Below are 22708 nucleotides of genomic sequence, written 5' to 3' on the forward strand. Positions count from 1 at the left end.
AGCATGTCATCAACAACCCCATGTGCAGGTTTTGATGACGTTTCATCTACTGGAGACACTTGCTCCCCGACTTTCAACTTGCGCTGCAGTGTACTACCTAACCGCGTCAACGACGTGTCAATTGTTGATTTCAACGACCGTGTTCTCGTGCTCCTTACGGACACTGTAGACTCGACACTCAATGAGGAACTAGATGTCAAGATAGTGCATAGCATGTCCCTCCCCCGAGAGTGCGATCCATCAAGAGTTCGTGCGTTCATCTCCTCGGACGGATCAATCTGCATGCCACACCCCTCCCCACACCTCTACTGCCGGGCCGGGCGACGCATCATCTGCCCCCGCTGGCTGTCTGATTATGATGTGGACCTGCAGCTCGTCACCGCACCTTCGCCCACTGCCCTGACTGAGATGGAGCTTCCAGTTGTGCGCCTGTCGCCTCACACTACTCACTCCGAAGCTGACACCCACACAACCTCCCTTCAGACCTCACAGGCCGTACTCCATACTGCGGGAGGGGGTGGGGTGGGGGGGTTGTGTGGCGTTGATAGGTCACATTGATCGCGTAAAGCATGATCTTTGAACTCTGACTGCTCTGGCGAGCCACATTGTTAATGTTACAGTCAGCCTTTGCACCTTGTATAGTCTACATGTGTTTGATGCGTATACAGTTATCCGTATTCTCATTTCCAATACACTTTATAATCAGGTAGAAACAATTATAATTTTTATAAAATAATTTGAGAGTGCAATGTATTTTTAAAGTTGAACTGGTCATTAAGCATTTATGTTGTTGTGGTTACCACTTTAAATTGGTATAATAGGTCAAAAATCATGATCACAGTGAATAAATACATTGAACAAGAGACCAGGTGGAAAGTGTCTTCCTTGGAATTCACTACAGAGCCCTCTGATCACTGTTGTTCACACTTATACTAGCTAAATGTAATCAAGTAAAAAGAAAGCTGCTACTCTGAAAATAGCTACAGGTTCCTCTGTTACATTTTACCTGATGCTTTATGTCCTATTGATAGTTTAATATTTACTTGCTTGCATAATAACCTACACGTGTAAATACAGAATCCAGTGTTTCTACTTGTTATGCGCTTTTACAGTGAATGCTACTTACCTAGCCTTTGGCTAACAAACCTTTTCAATTCTTCGATCTCAATATTCAGATATTTTTGTAGATTTGTTTATTTAGTGTGTGGTGCTCTTTGACAATCGTAAATATCGTTACATTAATGACTAGTAGTTATAGTAATAGTTCTGTTTATCTGTGAAACACTTGTACGAGGATATTGGGCATGCTGTGGTATTAAAATTTAAGAACAAGAAAGAAACTATAATTCAAGTACAAGGCATGGCAATAAAGAAACCATACTGGTTGTTCTGCATATTTCCAGCTATGCCAATGACAAAGAGACACATGTACAAAATTTCATGCCACTGTGTTGGTTAGTCTGACTATGAGCAGAATTAGAAGTGGGTTGTGTGTCTGAGCTCCATTGGAATTATGCTACGCTCTAAAGTGGAACAATGCGTTAACATCAGATCTCTCACAAAACTTGGAAAATTTGCTACAAAAGCTTACAGTTTGTTGAACCAAGTTTATGGTGGTCAGTATCTATCTCATACACAATTTTTTGTGTTGGTTAAGAGGTTTGAGGACGGTAGAGAAGATATCAAAGGTGATCCGAAATTGGGCCATCCTTCCACTCTGAAAACTGAAGAGAATTTGGAGGTGGTCAGTAGAATTGTTCAAGGAGACAGCCACTTGAGCATTCGAGCAATTTCAGAATTTGCCTGCATGAATAAGAGAACGATTAGACAGATTCTGCATGGTGATATCAGCATGACAAAGTTTGTGCTAGAGTGGTGCCAAGAATCGTCACAAATAAGCAAAAGCAACATCGAGTGGACTGGTGTGCTGACACTCACGAAAACATTGAAAATGACCCTGATTACCTTAGTGAAGTAATTATGTGATATGAAATATGAATATTCCAATACAATCCAGAGAATAAGTGACAGTCCATGCATTGGAAGAGCCGTCAGTGCCCTAGGAAGAAGAAAGCATACATGAGCAAATCAAAATTCAAAGTAACAATGATTGTTTTTTTTTGATATCCAGGGGGTTGTCTATATTGATTGGGCGCCTGAAGGTCAGACATTCAATCAAGCTTATTATTTAACTGTTCTGAAGACCCTCCATGAATGTATGCGATGAAGGAGACCAGATCTGTGGAAGAATCTCTCATAGATTCTTTGTCATGACAACATGCTAGCCTGTAATCTGATGTCCGTGAAGAAGTTTTTGGTGAAAAACAACATTCCAGTGGTGGAACATCCACTGTATTCACCTGACTGAGCACCATGTGACTTCTTTCCCTTTCAAAAACTAAGGTGTGCACTCTAGGAACCAGGTTAGTCCAAGGATGTAGTGAAGGAAAAAGCAACAAGCCTCCTCAACTCCATAATGGAAAAAGACTTGCAGCACTGCTTCCAACACTGGAAAATTTGCATGAAGCAATGCAGAGATCAGGGAGGGGATAACTGAAGGGGACAACATTTCAGTTGTGTGAGGTTTTTTAATAAATTTAGAGTATGAGTCCAGTTTCTTTATTGCCACAACTCGCATTCAGGCATTTACATAGTTCCAGGATTAGTTTGACAAGGAAGAGACAGGTAGTCAGCAGTAGTCTTATAATAGGAACCATCCCAGTGTTTGTCTGAAGTAATTTAAGGAAACCAACAAAAACTTAAATCAGGACAACAGCTGGAGGCCGGAGCATCTATATTTGTAAATAAGAGGTGTTTCTCTTTAAAACAGCACTATCTCATTTGGCTTATCCATACTGTGTGATACAGGTTCGCAAAGAAGTTATTGAATAAAGTATAAAGCTAGTACCACACTGTTCGTACCTCACTGCCAAACACTATACATTGATTTTCGTAATGTAACATTGCCCTCACACAAGAGTTATCTGACATCAGAACCATTAATAACGATGTTGGGACAATTTTGTGTATCACAACTTCCCATTTACTTGCCTGAAAAATTGAGTCAGCATCCCTCTACAATGAGTGAGACACTGAAATCAGAAAGAGACTAAGGTGTTAGTATTTACATTGCAAAGCTTTGAGAGAGGGTTTTCCAGAATAGAAAAAAAGCATTATAGTGCAAAAATGTTTCATGAAATGATAGATAATATTATTACATTACTATTATTATTATTAATTATTTATTATTATTATTATTATTATTATTATTATTAACTTTGTTACATTTTTTATGAAACCCCTACTCCTTGTTAGTTAAGTAATCCTTCACTATACAGAACATAGTGATTAACAACTGTTTTTCACTGCATTTTTAAATGTGTTTGTTTTGATAATATCTTTACTTTCCTTGGACAATTTATTGTAAAATTTATCCCTTGGTGGAAACTGCTGTTCTGAATTCTATGTTTATTCTTTCTTGGTAAATATAAGTTTTGTCTAGCTGTTGTCCCATGACTGTGGATAGAGCTGTTATCTTCGTAATTATCAAGGTCATTTTTGATTTGCATAACTAATTTGTCAGTGTATTCACATGATATATTAAAAATTCCATATGTTTCGGAAAGATTTTTGCAATAAGCTCAATTGCTGTTGCTGATTAATATTCTTATGATTATTTTGTATAGTTTGAAAACTGTACATTTACATCCCAGAAAAGAATTTCATAAGTAAGTGTTGTAATTAGGTATAAGTACAACATGACCAGTAGACTGAGCATAACTTTATTCCACAGAAGCATTAGCAACTTGAACACAGTGTTTAAGTAACATTCTGCAGGAACCAATTAAGTACACAAAGAGCTATAGCTGCATTCCTCCTCTCCTTGGGAGATCACGGATTCTCAAGACATCCATGCTGTCCTCCTTGTCCGCTGTGCTCTGGCTACAGTGGATTGCTGCAACGTGAGTGTACAGTCTCTAGTGCTTCAGGCACAGACACATTCTGTGCCTGCCTTCCCATTTCAAACCATACGGTGACACTGGGCTGTTTCCATGTCAACATCAGGCATCGCCTATGGTGACAGTGCCTGCCTTCCCATTTCAAACCATACAGTGACACTGGGCTGTTTCCATGTCAACCTCAGGCATCATGTATGGTGACGGTGCTTGCAGTGCTGATGATACTAGTATCAGCAGTTCCTCAGATATGTTAGTTGAATTATTAAGTACTACTTCCTGCATTCTTTTTATGAGATATGAGATTATCCATTGATTGGCTATACCAGCAGTCCCAACACTCAAATACCTTAGATAGGTTGCAGAAAATACCAATTGGCAAAATTTTATTATTTAGTGCTTGTAAAATTTGATGAATGAACATATAAACACTTCTGAAATCCAAACTGTGTTTTACTGGGGATGTTATTGTTGCTCAGGTGGGATACTATCCCAGAATACATCACCTTCCCAAAAATTTTCAAAAAGTCAGCAGTGAAACAGTGACATCTCTCCTATCACCTTTCTTGGACAGGTGTTTGACAATGGTATATTTCAGTCTCTATGGAAAAATGCCTTCAGTTAGTGATGCATTAACTGTTATACTCTCATGAAGCTGCTGTACCAATCTTCCCTTGCCAGTCCTGTGTAGCTGTAGGTCGTGCATAGTGAAACCCCGGCTGATAGTCCAGACTGGTACCAAAGCAACATGTACAAAGTCTTTTTAAAAGAATTGTCTATGTATTATTATATTTATCTTTTGTACTCTCTAGATTTTGGCTTTTATGCCATTATCAAGTACATTGTTAAAAGTTGTTAGACCATTATTAAATCACGTCTGTTAAGACAGTCGGAAACAGGTAAACCATCTGCCTTAACAGACATGACTTATAATGGCCTAACAACTTTCAGCATTGTACTTGATAATGTCATAAAAGCCGAAATCTGGATAGTATAGAAGATAAATGTAATAATACACAGTCAAATGGTGGTTTACTCTTTTAAAAAGTATTGTATGACTGTGCCCAATGCCATCAAAAACTTTTTATGTACAGAGTCAGCTACCACCAGTGCTATTTCCAACACCAAAAAAGTAACTATAAACAACCATTTCTTCATAGAAAGATTGACTAATAAGGTATGTTTCAAATTTTCTTTCAAGTTGGTTGGGATTTGCAATTTCTTTTTTAGTACTGGGTAAGATTTTATTGAGACCTTTGCACTAGAGTATGTAAGTCCACTCTGAACTGTCGACAAGGAGGGCAAAGTCAACATGAAAACTATTCTGGTGTCTTATACTGTGATTGTCTAGATCATTGTTCAGCTGAGACTGATTTTTATTGGCAGAAACACAAATCATTAAGCAGTAAATACATCAAGAATTGAGTGTAAGAATTCTAAGATCTGTAGAAAAATATGTGCAGTATGTAGTTTTCTACTTTACAACATACTCTTGCTGTTCACTTCTGCTGAAAAATCACTTTATCTACTTTAGATGTGTAGTGGACTGTTAAGGCAGCCAGTCCACAGTGAAGTAGCCGAAAGGGCACGCGTCAACTCACACGCCGACTGGCGCGAAGTCTGGAACAGGATTCATAATGAATGTGATAAAGAAAAGAACGTAGCTACTAGAACACTTAACTTTTATATTGTCCTTTGGTATACAGCATTCTGGATGATACAAGTGAGACTATCTTGAGATACATGCAATGGTACAAATGGCGCCTTGCTAGGTCGTAGCCATTAACTTAGCTGAAGGCTATTCTAACTGTCTCTCGGCAAATGAGAGAAAGGCTTCGTCAGTGTAGTCGCTAGCAACGTCGTCGTACAACTGGGGTGAGTGCTCGTACGTCTCTCGAGACCTGCCTTGTGGTGGCGCTCGGTCTGCGATCCTGACAGTGGCGACACGCGGGTCCGACATGTACTAATGGACCGCGGCCGATTTAAGCTACCACCTAGCAAGTGTGGTGTCTGGCGGTGACACCACAAGATGCACTGAATTATTCCATAAGATAGCAGGTAGTGCAAATATACAGAATAAACCAACTCACCTGTCTTTCGGTCAGCAAATGACAAAGCACAAAATATGCTGAACTGAGCTTCCTTATTAGTTTATCTGCATGTTTGGCTCCATTTTAACTTTGTATCCAGCTGGATTCCAAGCAGTTTTACTCGTGGTGTTTCATTTAGTGTATGTCCATTAATGTCAACTTCTGCTGCTAGCAGGTCATTCTGTGAGCCATGCATACAACACATTGTTAGCAATTCTCTTTAAATTCCAGTTATATTTATTATGTAGTAAGAATAATTAGTGAATGTCTTGTTTATAACATTAATAATTACCTTTACCATTCAGTCACCTGTTTCCACCCACAGCAATTAGTTTCTGACAGCTGTTCTTTGACAGCTTCATAGTTTGAGTGTATTTGTGCTCTGGCATTCATCCAAATGGAGTTGCAGAGGCACATATGACATGTTTTGTTGTGTACAGCATATTTGTTGTTAGAGTATTTAAGACTGGAGGTATTTTTGCAAAGGAAAAGAAATAAGTCACCTTAAAATTAGATGTTTAGGAAGAAGTAGCAAATCATTATTCTTTGTCTGAGTGAAGTTTAAAACTGAACGGGCTTTACCTGGTACTGTTCCTTCATTAAATTATCTTAGCATGCTTTGAGATGAATTTAAGTGTGTTGTTCATTGGAGAGAGATTGATTTCATTCTCTGCTCATTCATAATCTCTATCTGGAACATCCATCCATTTTATTTTTCTGATATTGGTCCAGGCATTAATAGAAAAAATAGTGACTCATTAAGAGTTCAAACCAAGCTGAGAAATAAGATTAGATGTTTTAGCACTGATAGTAGAACGCATTAAATTGTTATTGATGCTTCATTTGGGTTCACACTGTAGTGCATAAAGGCAGATTTCATTCTGGAACTGTAATGGTGTTAGTGCTTATCTTACAAACCTCACGAAGCACTGAGACCTAACACTGTAATTATCTTCAGATGTTGGAATTGATACTTGACTTAGGTTTAGGCAAGTCAGTCTAGCAAACTAAATTGAAAACTGTGCCCACAGAATTGAAATAGGTGTCAAGAAGTGATGATATCAAAAGAAGTGTATACTTTCAGTAGCATAGGCAAGCTGAAGCATACAGGCAGAGGATTCTGGAACTTTGGTTTTGCTCTCTGTTACACATTTTATTACAAAACTTATTAATGATAGACCCCAAAACAATGGAAAGGCATTGTGGAGAGTCATATATACTTGACATTATCAAATTAGGGGGCAATCTAGATTAACGTGGAAACAGAAGTACATTTCAGACAGCCAAAATCTCTGTTTTACAGCACTTATTGTGATGACCAGTTTCAGCAAACTATGTAACCATCATCAGATCTTTTGCAGTAGATTCAGTTAAATGTACTGCAGAAGATCTGATGATAGAAATGTAGTTCCCTTGAACCAGTCATCAAGGTAACTGCTGTGCAATAGTGATCATGGCTGTTTGAAGTTGTACTTCTGTTTCTAGGTTAGATTAGTGATGAATCATACTAGACGTTGTTGTTGTTGTTGTTGTTGTTGTTGTCTTCAGTCCTGAGACTGGTTTGATGCAGCTCTCCATGCTACTCTATCCTGTGCAAGCTTCATCATCTCCCAGTACCTACTGCAACCTACATCCTTCTGAATCTGCTTAGTGTATGCATCTCTTGGTCTCCCCCTACGATTTTTACCCTCCACGCTGCCCTCCAATACTAAATTGGTGATCCCTTGATGCCTCAGAACATGTCCTACCAACCGATCCCTTCTTCTGGTCAAGTTGTGCCACAAACTCCTCTTCTCCCCAATCCTATTCAGTACCTCCTCATTAGTTATGTGATCTACCCATCTAATCTTCAGCATTCTTCTAGACATTGCTGATGTCCAATAGATTTGCATGGCCCTGGTAAATGCCAGCTGAATGTTACTCGTCAGATAGTGTTGATACCATGGTGGAATTTGCTGGAGCTGTTTGTGAGTGAGTCTGCCTGATTTGATAATCCTTGACAAGTTATGATTCTTCAAACTGTTGGTAGAGAAATATGTTTGGAAATATTGGATGCTGCATAAAAAAGTTGAAACTGGCCACTTTTATTTTCAACATGACAGAGCTCTCATTCATACAATTAATGCCACTGCTGTAAAATTGTACGAATTGGAGAAAAATTAAATAATGAAGCCAGAGCACTATTCTCGAGGCTCTTCGAAATGAGTTTCAGCACCAGTTGACAGCCGGTTGACACTGCCATAACATGGTACAAAAAAGTTAAGCATGTGTTGGAAATAATGGCATGACATATCTACCACCATTAAATGGAAAATGTTTGTGAAATGGTAAATGGTGCAATAGCAATGAAGGGTGTACCTACAAAAATATATCAGCTTCAAGCAAGCATTTTGAAGTGGGTCTCCAGTAATTACTGTCATTGTAGAGTTTGTTGCTCATCTTCATAGTTTTGCTGTGGAGGTGGCAACCTACCTGTGTGGATCTTATTTACACACAACTCTATTTGAATAAGATGTTAGAAAACAAAACATAACACTGAACGTACTCTGTAATTGTGTTTTATTTTCATATTGCCTGTATTTGACTGAAAATGAATGGCACATATTACAGTGTAATCGCAAGTGTTAACGTGTGTTTTCTGTAAATTTATACTCTTTTCTTTTAGGGAGACACAAAGCTTTGGGAAGAAGTAGCACAAATTGGAGACTGTCCACCTACTTGCTGCAATTTTCCTGTGGCAGTCGCTCGTGAGTCCATGTTTGTATTCAGTGGCCAGAGTGGGGCAAAAATCACTAACAGCCTTTTCCAGTTTCATTTCAAAGAAAAATGGTGAGGCAAGAAGTTAATCGTAAATTTATATGTCACAGACAAGTTTAATGCTTAATGCAAACATTTAATACAAACCACATAAAGGTGGTGTAATTCTCCTTTGCACTACTATATGGCCCTCTCCATTGATCATTTTATTTATAACTCCATTTTCAGATGATATTTTAAAACTATTTTTCTGATTTCAAAATTTTACAGCAATTATCAATTTGTGTGGAAATTACTTGCCTCTAATGCATAGTGTTGTGATTTGTCAATTTGTGATGGCATGTTTGTTTTTGTCTACAGCTACCAGTGACTTATCCTTCCCTTTCTTCCCTTTGGCAAATTTTTGTTTTTTGTCTTTTCCTTTCTTTATTTCTTAGAAATATCAACATTTAAATGTATAATCCTCAAACCACTATGAAGTACATGGCAGAAGGTATGTTCCAGTGTACCAGTCATTAGGGTTTTTTCATGACTCCATTTACATATGGAGCATTGGAAGAATGATTGTTTAAATGCCTCTGTGCATGCTGTAATTAAACTATTATTGTCCTCAGGTGTTTAAATGCCTCTGTGCATGCTGTAATTAAACTATTATTGTCCTCAGGATCTCTGTGTGAACAATACACAGGGGTTGTAGTACACTGATCAGTGAGAGCATTATGACCAACTACTTAACAGCCGGTATGTTCACCTTTGGCACGGATAACAGCATTGATGAGTAGTGGCATGGGAGCACGAGACCTCGATAGGTCACTGGAGGGAGCTGGCACAACATCTGCATGCACACGTGTGTGTGTGTGTGTGTGTGTGTGTGTGTGTGTGTGTGTGTGGGCGCGCGCGCCCGCGCGCCCACACACACACACACACACACACACACACACACACACACACACGTCAACTAATTCCCACGAATTCTGGAGAGGGGAGAGATGAGCTCTGACGCCACATTCAATCAAATCTCAGATGTGTTTGATTGGGCTCAGATTTGGCAGGTGGGGGGCCAGCACATCAAAGAGAAGTCACCACAGTGTTCCTCGAACCACTCATCACACTCCTGGCATTGTGACATGGCATATTATCTTGAAAAATGCTACTGCCATCAGGAAACATGTTCGTTATGAACAGTGTACGTGGTCTGCATCCAGTGTACAATAATCCTTGGCCATCATGGTGACTTGCACAAGCTCCACTGGATCCATGGATACCCTTATGTATGTTCCCCAGAGCATAATGGAGCTGCCACCAGCTTGTTTCTGTCTCTCAGTGCAGGTGTCAATGAGTTGTTTCCCTGGCAGAAGACGGATTTGTGCCCTGCCATTGGTATGAAGAAGGTGGTATCAGGATTCATCAGACCACGCAACGCTCTGCCACTGTGCCAATGTCCAGTGCCAATGTCTCATGACCATTTCAGCCGTAGTAGCCAATGTTGTGGTGTTAACATTGGCACACACATGGTTCATCGGCTGAGGAGGCCCATTGTTAGGCATGTTCGGTGCACTGTGTATTCAGACACACTTGCACTCTGCCCAGCATTAAGATCTGATGTTAGTTCCGCCACAGTTCACCACCTGTTTTGTTTTACCAGTCTGCCCAGCCTATAACATCTGACATCTGGAATGAGGGGTGGCCCTCTGGACATGGTTTCACCTTGGCTTTGTCACGTGTTGAAGACGTTCTCCACAGCACTCCTCGAACAGCCGACAAGTTGTGAGTTTCCAAAATGCTTGTGCCAAGCCTCTGGGCCATCACAATCTGCCGTCAGTCAAACTCGGATAGATTGCTCGCCTTTCCCATCCTAAGCATGGACAACACACTCACTGATACTACAAGCACTGTGCATGGGCCTGACTAGCAGTCATTCCTCCTCAGGTGATGTTGCTATCACCTGGATGAGTGGACGGTGGTAATAATGTTCTAGCTGATCAGTGTATATTCATAGAGTCATCATCTATGGCTGCTTCTTGAAACTTTATAAGTAGGCCTTCTCAATATAATTTTTGTCGATCTTTAAGAGTCTTCCAGTTCAGTTTCTTCAGCATCTCTTTGACACTTTGCCATGGGTCAAACAAATCTCTGGAAATTCATGCTGACCATCTCTGTATGTGTTCACGTTCCCCTTAGTCCTATTTGGTACAGGTCCCACACACTTTAGCAGTATTCTGCAATGGTTTGTACAAGTGATTTGTAAACATTTCCTTTGTTGACTGATTGCATTTCTTCAATATTCTACTAATAAACCAGTCTTCCACCTGCTTTGCCCACCACTAAGCCTCTGTGATCATTCCAGTTCAAGTCCCTACAAAGTGTTACACTCGTGTATTTGTAGGAGTTGGCTGAATCCAACTGTGACCCATTGGTATTATAGTCACAGGAGACTGCATTTTTTTTCACTTTGTGGAGTGCCCAATGTTACATTTCTGAACATTTAAACCAAGTTGCCAATCATTGCACCACTTTGAAATCTTATCAACATCTGACTGAGCACGCGCGCGCGCGCGCACACACACACACACACACACACACACACACACACACACACACACACACACATTGGTCTACCTGGGCCCTTACGTAAGTAGTTATTCGGCTTGGCATTGACTGACAAAGTTGTTGGACATCCTCCTCAGGGATATTGTGCCAAATTCTGTCAAATTGATGCATTAGATCATCAAAATCCCAGGATGGTTGGAGAGCCCTGCCCATAATGCTCCAAATGTTCCCCATTGGGGAGAGATCCGGCAACCTTGCTGGCCAAGGCAGGGTTCGGAAAACACGAAGACAAGCAGTAGAAACTCACCCCATGTGTAATGTAAATCTTGGACAGCTTACCATGAAAGGCAAGCAGATAAGACATAGAATATCTTTATATGTATAACTGTGCTGTAAGGGTGCTGCAGATGACAACCAAAGGGATACTGTTACGAAGTGCAATGGCATCCCAGACTGTCGCTCTTGGTTGTTGGGCTGTATGGCAGACAAGAATCGGATGGTATCCCACTGATGTCCAAAGTGTCTCCAGATATGTCTTTGCTGGTCATAGAGGCTGAATTCGAAGTGGGACATTTAACAATTCTACCAATCAATGCCAAGCCAAATAACTGTTTGTAAAAAGGGCCAGAGTTGGACCAACATGTTATTGACTAGCTCAATTTGTGAAGCTCTTGCTTTTGAATAAATCAAACAATTTTTCTGAAATTGTTGTTATTTTTTTGTCTGTACATAACATCTACCGATTCCTATCCCATTTGGATAATTCCTTCATGATGCGTCTCTTCTTTTTTTCTATCTTAAGAGGAATATTTATGCAGCTTATGTCAGACAATACTTCCTTATAGGTAACTGCATAATCTGCAAAAAGTCTGAGGTTATTGTTGTTATTGTCCACCAAGTCATTAACATAAAACATGAACAAGTGTCCCAACACACTTCCCTGGGGCACACCTGAAGTTATTTCTACTTCTGATTGTGACTCTCCATCCAGGATAACATGCTGTGACTTCCTTCAGTGTTGAGTCGAACACTTTTTGGAAATGAAGAAATTCTGCATCTGCCTGACTACCTTGATCCATAGTTTTCAGTATGTCACATTAGAAAAATGTGGTTCACATTCTGCATGACCAGTATTTTTAGAATTCATGCCAGTTAGCATGGAAGAGATCGTTCTATTAGAGGTACCTCGTTGTTTGAGTTATACTGAGAGAAAAACTTCAAGGCTGGGAGTTCAGGACCAAATATTATCTCTCGCCTTTTGCTTATTTATAATAACTGTCTGAATGGACTTTAACTTATTTAAAATGCAAAAGTCTTCTATGAAGATTGGCTGCATGCAAGTCACTGCAACTGAATCAGATAGAGTATTGCAGGTGGCAACACAGCAGCTGCCATGTTCCCATGATGAGAAATTTATGCCATATCTCTCTGAATACAAGCTGGAGATTGCACTAAAATTAAGCCATTTCTTTTTGAATGTGTGCTACTGCACAAATAAAATGGACAAAAACATGTTTTGTAGCACTCTCTCTACAGTAACTAGAGACCAGTGTCATGAGCTGAAATGATGGTCAGCCATGATATGATCAACTCAAGAGAAGGGATGGAGCTGTCTGTTTTGGACTGCCCATGCTCTGATGTGAGGTTATCACTTCCAGCACTGAATGCCACATTGCCACATCACCAAGTCAGTAGTTTTCTTTGAATGTGCAACTAATTTATTAAGCAAGTGTAGAGTGTGAAGGACTTTTGAGGAGCACTTGATGTAACAGTGCTGTGGCAGAGTGGTCAAGTACACTGACTGGCAATTTGTTGGCCCTGGTTCAGTTCCTGCTGCTACCATCATTTTATCTGTCACAATATTAAATGACTGATTGATTGTTGTCGTTGTTGTTATCGTCTTCAGCCCAAAAACTGGTTTGATGCAGCTCTCCATGCTACTCTATTCTGTGCATTCCTCATCTCCGAATAACTATTGCAACCTACATCCCTCTGAATCTGCCTAGCGTATTCATCTCTTGGTCTCCCTCTGTGATTTTTACTCACCATGCTTCCCTTCAACACTAAATTGCTGATACCTTGATGCATCAGAATGTGTCTTACCAACCGATCCATTCTTCTAGTCATGATCTACCACAAATTCCTCTTCTCCCGAATTCTATTCAGTAAAGCTTCTATTCTCTTCTTGTCTCAGCTATGTATTGTCCATGTTTCACTTCTGTACATGGCTACACTCCATACAAATACTTCCAGAAAGAACTTCCTGACACTTAAATCTATATTCGATGTTAACAAATTTCTCTTCTTCAGAAACGCTTTCCTTGCCATTGCCAGTCTACATTTTATATCCTCTCTTCTTTGACCATAATCAGTTACTTTGCTCCTCAAATAGCAAAACTCAAATACTACTTTAAATGTCTCATTTCCTAATCTAATTCCCTCAGCATCACCTGATTTAATGCGACTACATTCCATTATCCTCGTCTTGTTTTTGTTGATGTTCACCTTATATCTTCCTTTCAAGACACTGTCGATTCCATTCAGCTTCTCTTCCAGGTACTTTGCTGTCTCTGACAGAATAACAATGTCTTCAGCAAACATCAAAGTTTTTTATTTCTTCTCCATGGATTTTAATTCCTACTCCAAAATTTTCTTTTGTTTCCTTCACTGCTTGATTGGTTAAAAATTTAATTATATTTCAACAGTTCAATTTACATATGTAAAATTAATATATTCATTTTAGTTAATATTACTGCACTTGTAAGTCAAAAGGTTATAGACTACCTCATTGTAGAAAATCGGTAAAATTTTGCACAAGCTGCCACTGCCACTGCTCATTTGACAAGAGAGGTGAAACAAAAACCCAAGAAAAGATAACCTGTTAGTGGTAGAAGATAAACGTCTCTGGGACTGTGAATGAGAGAGCATAAAAGAAAGTAAAACTAATGGTTGAATTTAATATTTACACAATTTCATAGTTGCAGACATTGACAGAGAGCTGCAGGTGCTTGTAATTGAAGTGTAATATGACTAAAGTTTTCAGCTTAAACTTTTCCTGAGTAGTAAATTTTCTGTCTTCTGTATGCTAATATTCTATACTTTGACATGTCGCTTGCATGTATAAAGTGACCTTGAAACTTCATTATAAAATGAGGTAAAAATCGTCAATATGCCATTTAGTTGGTATTACCACTACTCCCTGAACGATGTTGGGATTTCTTTTACTCCTCTGGGTATTTTTGTAGACACATCAATTACCAAAGAGTCCAGTCATTCCAGAATGAAATTTTCACTCTGAAATGAAGTATTCATGCATATGAAACTTCCTGGCAGATTACAACTATGTTCTGGACCAAGACTCAATTCGGGACCTTTTTCTTTCAATTCGGGACCTTTTTCTTTAACGGGCAAGTGCCCTACCGACAGAGCTACTCAAGTACAACTCACGACCCATCCTCACAGCTTTATTCCTGCCAGTACCTTGTCCCGTACCTTCCAAACTTCACAGAAGTTCTTCTGCAAAACTTGTAAGACTAGCACTCCTAGGCAAAAGGATATTGCGGGGACATGATGTAGCCACAACATCTGTGATGTTTCCAGAAAGAAACTTTCACTTTGGAGCAGAGTGTGTGCCTGTCTGAAACTTCCTGGCAGATTAAAACTTTGTACAAGACTGGTCATGAGTCATGTTGGGTGGCTCAGTTGGTAGAGCACTTGCCTGTGAAAGTTAGAGTTTTGGTCTGCACACAGTTTTAATTGGCCAGAAAGTTCCAGTCCAGTCATTATAAGAAGTTACCAAAATCACTGAAAAATCTAGGGTTATGACGTTGTTGTTGTACAAGGTGTGGCTATAAAATAATGGGACGGTTGCTGTAAAACATTTTATTTCAAATCATACATATTTAGTTATTGTCACCCTCAGCATACTCCCCTCCTTTATCCCTACAACACTTCATGTGAATTTTCCATTGGTGGAAACAGTCCTGGAAGTCTTCCTCTGTGAGCTCCTTGATGATGCCCTCTGCTTTTTCGTTTACCGCTTCAACAGACTGAAATCTTGTTCCTTTTAATGCAGATTTAACCTTTTTCTCACCTTTCCTTCTCATTACATCTGGTAAGTCTTCCCTGACACGAGGTTCTGGGTGACTTTTCTGAACTGTACCCCTTTCCCTAAATCTCTCCAGTCCTTTTCCTTCACCCCTCGCCCTTCCCCTTCAATTCTCCTGTCAGAAGAAGGAGCCACTGACTCCAAAAACTTGTAAAAGTTAAATCCTTTTGTGTGTGTGTGTGTTTCCCTGCCATCACTTGGTGAGTAGATTTCTTTTATCTATCCATTTACATTAGATTTGATCTTTGTGAATAAATAAGTCATATGGTGCTAGGTTAGGCAAATAAGGTGGGTGGTCTTAACATTGGGATGCTGTATTTTGCTAGAAACCTCTTAACGGACAATGAGGTATGAGCTAGTGTGTTGTCTTGATACAGAACCCATAATTTGTTCTTCCACAATCCAGGTCTTTTTTTTTTTTTTTTTTTCTTATTCTCTCTCTGATTTGAGCAGTAACCTTAAGGTAATAATGTTGACTAATTGTTTGACATTCAGGAACCCTGTGAAGATGTGCAATTCCCTGAGTACTGGAAAAAAATAAAGAGTCATCGTGTCTTTGGATCTTGATTTGCTCATTCAACCCTTTCTTGCTCTTGGTGAAGTTGGGACATTCCAGTGCATGTGGTGGGGCTTAGTTTCTGCATCATAACTGAAAAACAAAGATTTGTCACATGTTGTCATTCTTTCCAAGAAATTGGGATCAGTGGTAATCCAAGTGTAAGTACAAACATTTTCACAAACTTCATTTGCTTGATCGTGAGAGTTTTTGACACCAGTTCCTCACACACTTTTCTCATGTTAAATTGGATATGTAAAATTTGCCTTATGAATTCTTTGGCAATTCCTACAGTTCAGCAATCAAATACTCAATCAACAGTCAGGTTGAATCAGACTACCTACTTTTTCGATATTTTCATCTGTTTATGTCTTTTTCAACTTCTTGGCCATCTTCAAAATGCCTGAACCACAGAAAAACTTGTCTATGCGATAAACTGTCTAGACACTTCTTTTAGTGACAAATATTTTTCAGTAGCTGTTTTTCCACGTTTCATATGAAACTTCATGACAGTTTGCAGCTCTGTTATACTTATCATTTTTCCAGCAATACAAAATAACAGCTCTTACTCAAATGAAGGCCATGTCCACAATTTGTCTACAGACATCAAAGATGCTGCATTCAACTGAGAAGGCATCATGCTTCACAGCTATTGGCCATTTATCTTTGGCACATGCATACTTACCCTGTGACAGCATCAGTCCCATTATTTTCTTGACTCAATTCCTATACCTTAATTGTATCATACTAAAAATAATTTTGGAGGTGCTGAGTCACAGATAGGCACAAGAAGAAGACACTCTCAGTTAAAGCTTTCAGCCATTAAGGCCTTCGTCAACAATAGACACAAACTCATTCACCTACAAGACCAAGCTGATTGTTGGTGTAGCATCTTATGTCCCACATTACTTCTGCCAATCTAATTAAACATATTCTTTCAAATTGATCACTCTCCCTGCATCATTTCCCGTATTTTTGCTTGTTGATTGCCGCACCTTTTTGGTGTCAAATGATCTTGTATCTCATCATACAAACGCCTCCCCCCTCCCCCCCCCCCCTCACTCTTTCTCTGTTCTGTCCCAGTTCGCACCCACTAATTCTTCCACCATCCAGCCACCTCTGCCATTCCCCTTCTTCACATTTATCTACCCTCAGACCTGCTACCCACAGTAATATACTTTTATTTGCTATTTATTCTTTACTTTGATTCTTGTGACTTCTCGCCATTTTTAGTGAGTTTTCGCCCTTCACTATCGTTGACTCTCTCAGATTTCATATTGTTCCCCCCTTTTGTGTCCAATTCTTCCTTCTCATGTATTTTCACATGTATTGGGTGTAATTTTGCGAAATTTTCAGATGTAATCATACATTATTTGTGTAATTTTTCACATTTTTTCCACCACCATGGATCCGTGCTCCTTCCATCAGCATCAGTATAGAAAAGTTTCCTTATCCCTATCCAGATCCCAGTCCCACATACTGTTCCTGCGTTTTTACTTGGCTCATGGAATTCCCCCTAATGGCCTTGCCATCAAATTACCCATCTCTAACTGCTACCCCTCTTTCCATAATGACCTCCACCTGTTCAGATTCTGCCAATCCTTAACCCTCACCAACATAGTCCTGCAAAACCATATCAACCAAGCACAAACCTCCGTGCAGTACCTTCTCTCCATCTGCAAAATTCTCCTGCTATGCAATACCAAATTCCTGGACCGAGTGAGGTGGCGCAGTGGTTAGCACACTGGACTCGCATTCGGGAGGACGACGGTTCAATCCCGTCACCAGCCATCCTGATTTAGGTTTTCCGTGATTTCCCTAAATCGTTTCAGGCAAATGCCAGGATGGTTCCTTTGAAAGGGCACGGCCGATTTCCTTCCCAATCCTTCCCTAACCCGAGCTTGCGCTCCGTCTCTAATGGCCTCGTTGTCGACGGGACGTTAAACACTAACCACCACCACCACCAAATTCCTGGAACCCTAAACACACACTGAAACTCTTGCCATGGAGGAACTTGAGCAACATGCACACCACCACCTCAAAAAGCTCTCCATCGTGCTCACTTCCTACTCCTGCCTTCAAGTATCACTGTCCACCACCTCTACAACCACCTCCAAACCTCCCCCCACGTCCACTGATAGGTGACAATCCCTGTCTTGCAGACCTGCTACTCTTACCCCACCCTCCAAAACTCACTCCCACCACCACACAGATCCCAGAACCTAAACAGATCCACAACACATTCATGAACGTATCCTCGAGAAGCCTTAGCCCCACAGAAATATCAGTCCTTCCAAAGGCCTCACTTTTTGCCCCACTCCAAAATTCAATCATGCAGGACTTTTGAAAGACCTTGTCTCCTTCTCCCGGTCCCTACAGTGGAAACACTTTTTCGCCACCAACCCTACCAATCAGTTCAACCAAAGACCAATATTGAACCTTGCCTACATTCTGTCTTCCAGCCAACTGCGATCCACCCCCGCTGCCCCCATATCACTACCTCTTAACTTTCCAAAATTTCTTAACCTCCAACCTTGCCTCACCATCATTCCCCAAACCCTTCAATGTGCAAACTAACTTACATCTACAGAAAGAACCACTGTCCACCATCTAAAAACTGATCCCAACCTTATAATCCTACACGTGGACAAAGGCTCCACTACTGTTGTTTTGAACCACAAGGCTTACCTGGCGGAAGGACTCCACCAGCTGTCAGATACTTCCACCTAAAAACCTTGCCACAGTGATCCCATTCCAGAAATCCAGCAGGATCTCCAGTCAGTACCAAAATCCTTAGGCCCATCCCAGAACCTCTCCACAGAGTCCACCTTTCTACTCACTCCTACTCCTCCCCGCACTCCCACCTTCTACATGCTTCCTAAAATCCATAAACCTAACCACCCAGGACGCCCCGTTGTGGCCGGTTACTGTGCCCCCACTGAGAGAATCTCTGCTCTCATAGACCAACACCTTCAACCTATTACCCGGAACCTACCCTCCTATATAAAAGATGCCAACCATTTTCTCCACCAACTCTCCACAGTTCCTGTCCCTTTACCACACAGTGCCCTGCTTGCCACTATTGATGCCACCTCCCTGTACACTAACATTCCTAATGCCCATGGCCTTACCGCTATTGAACACTACCTTTCCCAATGCCGTAAGGATTCCAAACCAACAACCTCCTTCCTAGTCACCATGACCAACTATATCCTAACCCACAATTACTTCTCCATTGAAGGCATTACCTACAAACAAATCCAGGGTATGGCTATGGGCACCCGTACGGCATCATCCTATGCCAACCTATTCATGGGCCATCTAGAGGAATCCTTCCTAGAAGCCCAGAATCATAAACTCCTCACCTGGTTCCCATTGATTGATGACATCTTTGCTATCTGAGTTGAAGGTGAGGACACCCTATCCATATTCCTCCAGGACCTCAACAACTTTTGCCCCAGTTGCATACCTGGTCCTACTCAACCCATCAAGCCGCCGTCCTAGATGTGACCTCCACCTCAAAAATGGCTACATCAATATCTCCAGCCATATCAAACCTACTAACCATCAGCAATATCTCCACTTTGACAGCTGCCACCCATTCCATACCAAGAAGTCCCTTCTATACAGCCTAGCCACCCTTGGTCATCACATCTGCAGTGACGAGCAGTCCCTCCTGAAATATGTCGAGGGTCTCACTGAAGCCTTCGCTGAGTGTAATTATCCTCCTAACCTTGTGAAAAACAAATCTCCCATGCCTGATCCTTCCAGTCTCCCACCACCTCCCAAAGTCCGGCCACAGAGGAGCATTCCCCTCGTAACTCAGTACCACTCAGGACTAGAGCAGCTGAATTACATTATTTGCCAGGGTTACTGCTTCACAGTCTGTGCCATATGGATCCTACACACCAACACCAGCTGTTCTGAATTTCACAGGTGGGAACTTTCCCTGCAATATGTCCTTTGTTTCTGTAACCCTCTTGGCCTCAACCTTCATCACTCACTGTCCTCACCCATCGAGTCCCTTCCCTGTTCCCATTCCAGCACTACACAGCTGTCACTCCACCATCACACACAGTCTTTTTATTTCTGTCCTTTTCTGCTACTTCCCCTCCCCTCCCCTCCCCTCCCCACCTCTCCCCTACCCTCCAACTAACCTGCAGCACTTCACTGTCCACCACACTCACCGTACTATCCCTCCCTCTCCCTGCCTCAGCCTCCTCCTCACTTCCACCTAGTCGCCACTCCCATCATGCACTGGTGCTGCTGCTCGCAGTGGGGTTTCAGTTGCCTGAGACTGCAGTCTGTGTGTGTGTGTGTGTGTGTGTGTGTGTGTGTGCGCGCGTGTGATAAAAAAATAGTTTTGTATTAAGAATTGTAATTAGGCAGTATTAGTGATGGTTATTTATCGTTATAATATTGACTCTCTCAAGTATTCTATTCAACTCAGTCTTATTTTGGTCACTTTTAAATAACCTGTTACCCTACAATGGCAAAAAAGATACTGTGGTTAAGGTGTTAAGAAACTTTCAATAATTCATAGCTTCAATTCATAGTAACATATGAAATATACTATATTTATTAAACTGGGAAACAGTTTGTCACGTTAAATTTCTTCCTCAGCTGGACTCGTATATCAACAGAGCACATACTACGTGGTGCACCTCCACCGCCTGCCCGTCGGTATGGCCACACCATGGTTGCGTATGACAGACACCTGTATGTCTTTGGTGGAGCTGCTGACAGCACTTTACCAAATGATTTGCATTGTTATGATCTGGATACTCAGACATGGTCTGTTGTAATGCCAGCTTCAGATTCACAGGTGTGTAAATTGTACCCTTTTGTGAAGAGCCCTTGATGTAAAATGTCAGTATTGATTGGAAAAATGTGTTTAGTGACACATTCAATAGACATATTTTTTTAAAAGACATTAAAAGTGGCTGTGAATTATTTTAATGGGATATAATTACTTTGGCATAGCCCTGCAACTGTCCCTCTTCCCTCACCCTCCCGTCACCCTCCCGTCACCCTCCCGTCACCCTCCCGTCTCCCGTCTCCCTCCCGTCTCCCTCCCGTCTCCCTCCCGTCTCCCTCCCGTCTCCCTCCCGTCTCCCTCCCGTCTCCCTCCCGTCTCCCTCCCGTCTCCCTCCCGTCTCCCTCCCGTCTCCCTCCCGTCTCCCTCCCGTCTCCCTCCCGTCTCCCTCCCGTCTCCCTCCCGTCTCCCTCCCGTCTCCCTCCCGTCTCCCTCCCGTCTCCCTCCCGTCTCCCTCCCGTCTCCCTCCCGTCTCCCTCCCGTCTCCCTCCCGTCTCCCTCCCGTCTCCCTCCCGTCTCCCTCCCGTCTCCCTCCCGTCTCCCTCCCGTCTCCCTCCCGTCTCCCTCCCGTCTCCCTCCCGTCTCCCTCCCGTCTCCCTCCCGTCTCCCTCCCGTCTCCCTCCCGTCTCCCTCCCGTCTCCCTCCCGTCTCCCTCCCGTCTCCCTCCCGTCTCCCTCCCGTCTCCCTCCCGTCTCCCTCCCGTCTCCCTCCCGTCTCCCTCCCGTCTCCCTCCCGTCTCCCTCCCGTCTCCCTCCCGTCTCCCTCCCGTCTCCCTCCCGTCTCCCTCCCCCTCTTCTTTTATGTCTGAAACTTTGATTGCTTGAGGCTGCAGTCGTGTGTGTGTGTGTGTGTGTGAGTGTGTTGCGTTTGCGTGAGAGTGTGTTTGTCATCTAATTTCCCGCTCGCTGCCCTCCCCCCCCCCTTCCCACTCGCTGCCCTCCCCCCTTCCCGCTCGCTGCCCTCCCCCCTTCCCGCTCGCTGCCCCTCTTCCTCCCCATATCCGTCTCCCTCCCCAATCTCCATCCCCCTCTCCCTGCCCCCCTCCCCTTTTCTTTTATCTTTGAAACTTGGATTGCTTGAGGCTGCAGTCGTGTGTGTGTGTGTGTGTGTGTGTGTGTGTGTGTGTGTGTGTGTGTGTGTGTGAGAGAGAGAGAGTTGCGTTTGCGTGAGAGTGTGTTTGTCATCCAATTTTGACAACGGCCTTACTGGCCGAAAGCTATATTCAGGACAGTCTTTTCCTTGTGCTATCTGCAACTCAGCATCTCCACTATACAGGGTGAATCACTAACTATTGCCACCTAGAATAACTCCGAAAGTATGATAGTAGCTGAAAAGTTTGTCGGGCAAAAGTTGCATGGGACAACAGGGGCCATAATATGATGATGGTTTTTGTTGCTAGGTGGGGTTGCTTCAGAGATATGTAGGTCAACTTTGCTTTTTTTAAATGGGATGCTCTAGTTTGGTACTTATTGTGTGATAGCAGCTATCAAGGCGAATCCAATGATGTGTAACAGTAAGGTCACAAAGGTGGCATGAACATCCATTTACAGAAGGTGTTCTAAGTGAAGACCATTGGTATCAATACAGTGCAGCAGTCTTCTTAGCATGGATTGAGTGGTATTCCTTATCACTTCGGCACTTATCGAAGCACATGCTCTGACAATTCTCTCTCGTATATTGTGCAAATAGTAAATACTTTCCGAATACATTCCATTGACATGTAAACACCATTCGATGGTTTTGCAAGACAACACTAATAGGAATGGTAAGACTAGTATCGTCGAATCAAGTGAATGTGAATGATGTATTCCTTCGAAGAACAAGTTGATATGCTTCTCATTTACAGAGAATGCCAACGAAATTCAGTGAGCGCTA

The 22708-nt window shown here is 41.9% G+C and overlaps 1 protein-coding gene across 2 annotated transcripts in view; it reads left to right on the forward strand.

Annotated features, from left to right (window-relative positions):
• The window catches only part of LOC126203163 (leucine-zipper-like transcriptional regulator 1), a 179472-nt gene that overhangs the window by 27843 nt on the left and 128921 nt on the right, over positions 1 to 22708 (forward strand). For both annotated transcript variants that reach the window (XM_049937404.1, XM_049937405.1), the window contains exons 6-7: positions 8712 to 8875; positions 20641 to 20842. In XM_049937404.1, coding sequence (XP_049793361.1) covers positions 8712 to 8875; positions 20641 to 20842 — 366 coding nt within the window. The remainder of the gene's footprint in view (positions 1 to 8711; positions 8876 to 20640; positions 20843 to 22708) is intronic.

The sequence above is a fragment of the Schistocerca nitens genome, chromosome 9 (assembly GCF_023898315.1).
Source record: "Schistocerca nitens isolate TAMUIC-IGC-003100 chromosome 9, iqSchNite1.1, whole genome shotgun sequence".
NCBI lineage: Eukaryota > Metazoa > Arthropoda > Insecta > Orthoptera > Acrididae > Schistocerca > Schistocerca nitens.